The sequence below is a fragment of the Hippocampus comes genome, unplaced genomic scaffold (assembly GCF_001891065.2).
Source record: "Hippocampus comes isolate QL1 unplaced genomic scaffold, H_comes_QL1_v1.1 scaffold156, whole genome shotgun sequence".
NCBI classification, from domain to species: domain Eukaryota; kingdom Metazoa; phylum Chordata; class Actinopteri; order Syngnathiformes; family Syngnathidae; genus Hippocampus; species Hippocampus comes.
In genome coordinates this window covers 5,479,111-5,485,799 of record NW_017805744.1, presented here as the reverse complement: position 1 = coordinate 5,485,799, position 6,689 = coordinate 5,479,111, and the positions used below count along the sequence as shown (strand labels likewise).

Here is a 6,689-nt window from a genome sequence, read left to right as displayed (position 1 = left end):
TTGAAGAATCTGTTTCTTCCATAAAATAGAATTTCCTGCTATTCAGGCCAGAGATTGTTGGCCATCAGTGCCATTTGGTAGCAAGAGGGTTGCGGAAAGGGAATTAATTTCGAATGACTTCACATTTCAACCACCGTCCTCTCACAAACATGAAGCATTCCATTACTGCTCAACTGCATCTTGCATCAGGTGTGTAATATAAACGTTCCAAGTATGCTATTTACATACCAAAGCTCAGGAGAGATACTTCATCACAGCCTAGTTTCCGACATTTTTTTTTTTTTTTTCCCCGAGAGCTAGTTAGCCTGAGACCAGAGGGGGTGAGTGGCCCTCCACTCTTAATTGGGTGGAGGTCTTGTGCTACAAAAGCAAATGGGAATGTTCTCCCCACAATAACAGACGAGGGCTCAGATCAGGCTGCGGCTGCGATTATCTTTGCGCATCTTTGTTGGATAGGCCACCGCTCGTCTTTTTTTCTGTTGTTTTTTTTCTCCCCACCTCTATCTTGGTGACGAACGGCACATTTGTCAAATATAAATGCATGGACACTGTTAAAGCATATCATCCGTCCCATAAAAACATCACTTTTTATACATTTGGTTCCACTTCTCGCGTTTTGCTGCAAACAGGAACAAGACTCTCTGAAGCTTCCGATGGCCGCACCTTGACCCCACTCGCTCCTCGTCAACGCGACTCATTCCATCGACGCGGCTGCATGACGCTGACGCTGTCCACGCACTGGTGATCGCCGACATGCACAGTGAATAGTAGCCTCTCTCGTTCTGCTCATTTTGTAGTTTCTTTCCTCTTTCTTGCCGCGGGTACAAGGGAGTGGTAGTTCTCTGAATAGAGAAGACTTCCTAAAGTCCGGCCACACTCAAGCCTTAACGTACAGCGAAAAACAAGGAGTAGATACCGGTAATCATATGAGTGTGCGTATGTTTGTATGTGTGAAATATGCGTTTGTGTGTAATGCTTTTGCGTATCGAGTCTGGCTATGTACAGATTATCGTTCAGGATGGCGCTATACGAGGGTTGAAACCGCAGTAACTGCGTCTGGCCGTGTGACAGTACGCATCCAATCACTGTATATTGCTGTTGCTATCCGTCCCATTGGGCTCTCCCATATTCATGCGGCCCATCGACAGGCCCACACTGTTGATGGCATCACGCCGCGGCGGCATTCTCTCGTTGATTCGGTCCAGACCTTTGGCCTCCTCAAAACTGCTGATCCGATGCTGCGGGGAGAAGCCTCGGATGGCTGCGAAGACAAGCAGACGCACAAACAGTGCACATGCAGTTATTATCTGGACGTTTGAAAGAAATGCCTGTATCCAAACTCTTGAAAGAAAAACCCTCTTAACTGAATGTCAGTCCAGCTCAAGTCTAATCTAATTGACCGAACTTTTTAATGCTTTCGTTCAATACCAGTCAGGACAAGCAGATTATTTAGTCCCGTCTATCTCCCGGAAGCTTTCGGTTTGGATAAACAGAATCTGGTCATACTGCGCTTGTTCTTCTAGCAGTATCTACACACATCAGGCAGCGTTTATCTGTTGTTCTCCATGCTGAGCCCGGATTAGCTGGAGGACCTAACTACTGATCCTAGATCAGCAAAGCCCTTAGGAGGGCGAGCGGATGAAACAAATCACAGCTCTAACAGAAATGGTGGTTCATTTGGTCTCGCAAATGGAGTAGTCATGTTTTCATTTATTTTAACTCCTTAAAACAGCGGACTCATTTAATTAGGCTTAAGTACAAGAGTTGTTGCTCCACTCTGTACCGTCAATTGAGGAACAATTGAGGCTTATTCCTAAAGGAAAGAAAAGCAGCCGTTTAATTTGGCCATTTTATATAGTTTCACAAGACAACTTGACAAATCTTTCACAAACGAAAACACAGCAAACTAGGTGACAGTTTCAGCCGCCACCTATCAACAGCATTTGTCATCAATGATGACAGATACTCCCATTGAAAAGCACCACTGTTCAGACTGCTACTACCTTTTCACGAACATGCAGCCACTTACAAATATTCTGCTTCACAGTGGACATCCAACATTGGTCTAAGGGGTCTATTTACATCACAGAAAAAACCCCACCATACAAGAAATACCCATAATTTATTGACTTGAACAAATTATGGATTGTAGTTATGATAAGTCACAGACAAGGTTATATCTACAAATCCAAATTCAAAAGAGGCTGTGTGAGCAAAGACTTTGGTAATGAATTCAACTTGTGGTCAATTATAGCAAGATACAAGGGGAATTTGATGCCTGCAACATAAAATATGTTCAGAAGTTATCCGGAATGCCATGGCTTCTAACATTTTTTTTTTTTTTTGGGGGGAGCATGCTAGCTTGTGAACTTGAAATCTCTTTGCCCTGGTTTACATTCCACCAAGCTGCCCCGTTCAGTTTGGGAGGGAACACAATTTTTGGGAGTGGACAAAAATATTTCAAGCAAACATTACCTCCATTTGGCATTGTTTGTACTAAACCTGGAGTGCCATGAAAAAGTATTTGCCCCCTTCCTGATTTCTGTGTTCTTTGCATATTTATCACACACAAAGATTTCAGTTCGTCAAACCAATTTTAATATCACACAGAGACAACCCAAAAAGAACATTCTGCCAACAGGGAAGCAGGGCGGTGAAGGTGTGATGGTCTGTGGCTGCTTTGCTAACTCAGGACCAGGACAACTTGCTGTGATTTATGGGACAATGATGTATGCTATCTAACAGAAAATCCTGAAGGAGAACGTCCGACAATCAGTTTGCGCCTTCAAACTCAAGTGCTCTTGGATCATGCAGCAGATCAATTATCCAAAACACATCAGCAAGTCCAATTCTGATTGGCTTAACCCCCATATTAAGGTTTTAGGAGTGGCAAAGTCAAAGTCAGGATTTAAATCCAATTGAGATGATGTAGTGTGACCTTAAATGGGCAGTTCATGCTAGAGAACCCTTCATGGCGAAGTTGAAGCAATGTTGCGAAGAAGAGTAGGCCAAAATTCCTCCACAGCAATGAGAAAAACTCATCACCAATTATCGCAAATGCTTGATTTCAGAACAACCCATGATTAGGTTCAGGGTGCAATTACTTTATCACATACGGACAGGTAGGTTTGGATTTTTTTTTTTTTTGTGCCTTAATAAATTACATTGGCATTTAGAAACGGCATTTTGTATTGCCTTGATCAGTCCCTGTGTGATATTAAAATTGCTTTTCTGAGCCTGAAACCTTTGCATGTGATAAATATGCAAAGAACACAGAAATCAAGAAAGGGGCAAATACTATTTCACTGCTCTGTAATTGTCGCATAAAAACATCGCTTTTCTCAAAATAAAGAGCTCTCCACAATCTTGTGGTACAAACACAGGCCAGAGCAGGTTTTACAGTTCCAAATCACACCATAGATCTGGAGTGTACTACTTGGTGGAAATGTGACTGTTGCATTCCAGGGCCTACGGGAAACCATTATACTGTAATCCCATGCCAGGTCGAATTGCGGTGTTGCTTTCGGTGCTAAATGCCACAGGCCATTGTTTGTATTTTCCTTTGACCGTAATTCTGAGATTTCTTCTTCAAACTGTTGCTTGATTTGTGAAAATCCTAGCTTGTGGATGAGCACCAAAGCTCAACATTGCAAATATTTCCCAGTCTTGACTATGTCCATACCGGATCGTGTTCCAGGCCGTCAATTCCACATTGAATAATTCATATGCAAACCATTGCTTTCCACACCTCAGTGATTTTGGAAGAACAGACAAACCGGAACATTGCAGTTAATTAAAGCGTGCTTTTCACCACCAAGCCTTTGTAAACAAAATACTGACACATTAAATACAAGTACCATGACATCAATCTGTTTGGTAAGTGAACAGTGTCAGCGCTTAGTGTTTTGAAACAAAGTTGTGGCAATCAGCTCTTTCCAATGCTGTAAATCTCTTTGCCCTTTTGCGGACAAAGTTAAAAGACAAGGTGTCAACGTATCCTTTTATATATATGACAACAATTTCATCTCCCTCCTCACAGGTGGCTCACAGGACGAAACAGATTGATTTCATGGTCATCGTTGACAGCATCTATCACATATTGAATCAAAGGAATAGCAGACAACAAGGGGGCCCGATCCACCTCATCAATGTACACTCCCACCACCAAGCCTGCGTCTCTAGTGCGTGTGCGCGCGCATGTGTATGTCTGTGCCAAAATGATTGTAGCTTTCGAATGTGAACACTTGTGTGTGCTAGGAGAGAAAAAGATGAAGAAGCTGGTTGTTATTTAACCCCCACCCCCAAAAAAAAAGAATATGAAGAGTATGTATGTTTGAATATGAATGTGTTTTAATGTGGTGACTTCAGCGAGCTGCGGTTATCGGCTTTGTTGTGAGAGCGGATGCAGTTACAAAAGCGTTGTGCATCATGAGTAAAGACAATTTATGATTTAATGGGCATGGGTGGCAAAGAGCGCATCCATGCTGCTGGCCCCCCCCCCCCCCCACACACACACACACACACACACGCACGGTGATATGAGTGGCTTTACCTTCGGCATCCTTAACTGTCTCGATGGCTTCTATGGCCTCAATGGTAGCTGAATGATGGTCAGACAGATCAGAAGAGGGGACAGGAAGAAAGACGACAGATTCCGAGAGAGCAGAGTCAAAGAGACGGAGGAGACAAAAAAAAAAAAAAAAAAAAAACGAGTGAAGGCTGAAACATGCTTCTGTGCAGATACACATCTCTGGACATGACAGCGTTTGTGGCTCATGGAGGCTTATGGAAAATACAGGCCCTCTGTTGGAAATATGCGTGAAACTTGCACATTGCTTACGCAAAAGCATGTTTCAGGCTGAATCCATGTGAGGCCCGCAGAGCAACGCTGAGGCCGAGGCAGGTTTGAGAGCTCCTGGGGTTAGCGGTACTTTTGGCTCACTCACACACTATCCCTTTCTCTCCTCTCCCCTGATATCCGTGCCCCTCTGTCTCACACGTACAACCAGCAGGCTGTTAGTATCCTCAGCACCAGTGAAGTGAAGTGGAGAGAGGGAATGAGTCCACAAGGCAGAGGGATGACAGGAGATAAACGGAAGTTTAAGAGGAGAAGAGGAAAGAAGGCAAGAAAAGACCTCAGTGTGGTCCAACGCACATGCTTCCAAGTCTACCGTATTTGTAGTTACCTGTGTGTGTATTTATCTATTTTCAAATGTTTGGTGTCTTTCGGGTTAGGTTTGACAGTCAAGTGTGTTTAAGTGTGTGTTTGCGATTGTGTAAAACACTCACCGCTCTGCAGAGTCTGTTTACCCCCTGAAAGCACTCCGCTTGGCAGCATACCTGTGGGGGTCAGCCCCTTCAGGGTCAACACGTTCTCACTCTCCTCCCTGAGAGAGAGAGAGAGAAGGAAGAGAGAGAGGGGAGAGGGGGGAGAGAGAGAGAGAGAGAGAGAGAGAGAGAAGGCGGGAGAGAAGGCGGGAGAGAAGATGAAGGCTAAGTATAGGAAAAGATAATTTGGTCACAGAAAGTAGACTGTGCTCGGTGTAAAAACAGACACATCTTGATTTTTGTACTGATGCAAGTCTTGGTTAGCGTTTAGGTGAATTTGGTAGACCGCGCTTTGAATTTGAATTTGAATTTGGTAAACTGAGGGCGTTTTCTATTATCCTCGACTAGGCTCACCTGCCAATTTGGTGAGAAAAAGTAGACTCAATTTTAGGCGACCTAAAAGTAGGTCTTAATGTAGCGCAGGTGGTGTCACACGAGTTTGGTGTATTTGATGTAGGCACAGAGAGATTCGGCACTTGCGGACGTGTGTCGCCTGACAACAGCGTGGGACAATATAGAAATCAATTCAGGAAAATAAATTAGAATCATTTTAATCTCAAAAATGTATTAACAACATCCCATGACTGCAGTGCCCCACAACATGGGTTGTCACACACAGTCTTGGGTGCAATACACGCGCGGCCGATTACATCTTCCACAATTGGAGATCTTGCGCTTCCTTGACGTGTAAATGCACGTTGCGCACGTCAATCTCCTGCATGGAATCCAATGTGTCCTTCCGCATGCATGAGGCTACGGGCATGCCTCTTTCAGTGACAAAGTCACAACGGCCCTTAAAGGGGACACCAAAACTGGCCCGCGACTAAAATGAGTTTGAAACCCCTGCACTTAACAAAAGTTTAACAAAATGGGATTGTAACACTAAATACTTGATCCTTTTACAGTTTTCTTCAGTTTTTGGGTGTCTTCTGATTGCCACTACAAAAAATAATTAGAGATGGTCATGACAGCATTGCGCCCCCCCCCCCCCCAAAAATGAATGAACGCCCAGGGCGTCAGACTAACACAGTACATTCTAGACGGTGTTCTCAAGTCAACTCACCGTAGAACAGAAAACATTTTGGCCATCTTCCCGATGGCACGGATTTTGTTCTTAATCACCTCCTTCCTGGCTGCAGCTGCACTTGCTGTAAAAGAGACAAACAGCATGTTATTAATTGTCACAAAGAAAACTCTTATACGATGGATTCCGAATTGTTAACATTCAGGAATGTTCAGCTGAAACCTTAGTGGCAGTGTGGAGTGTTCTTACCATCGAAGATCTCATCGCCATCATTCATGAGTTCGTCATCAGAGCAGATACTCAAGACGTTGACCAGCATCTCCGTCACTATAGATAG

The 6,689-nt window shown here is 43.9% G+C and overlaps 1 protein-coding gene across 2 annotated transcripts in view; it reads right to left on the bottom strand.

Annotated features, from left to right (window-relative positions):
• Positions 1-495: 495 nt before the first annotated feature.
• LOC109524286 (serine/threonine-protein phosphatase 2B catalytic subunit alpha isoform-like) overlaps positions 496-6,689 on the bottom strand; it is a 32,914-nt gene continuing 26,720 nt past the window's right edge. Inside the window, exons 10-14 of one of the 2 annotated variants that reach the window (XM_019884045.1) lie at positions 6,602-6,679; positions 6,392-6,476; positions 5,290-5,387; positions 4,553-4,600; positions 496-1,261 (exon numbers count right to left, since the gene is read on the bottom strand). In XM_019884045.1, the coding sequence (XP_019739604.1) occupies positions 1,083-1,261; positions 4,553-4,600; positions 5,290-5,387; positions 6,392-6,476; positions 6,602-6,679 (488 nt within the window). In that variant the 3' untranslated portion in view covers positions 496-1,082. The remainder of the gene's footprint in view (positions 1,262-4,552; positions 4,601-5,289; positions 5,388-6,391; positions 6,477-6,601; positions 6,680-6,689) is intronic. The other variant, XM_019884046.1, reaches the window with a different exon arrangement.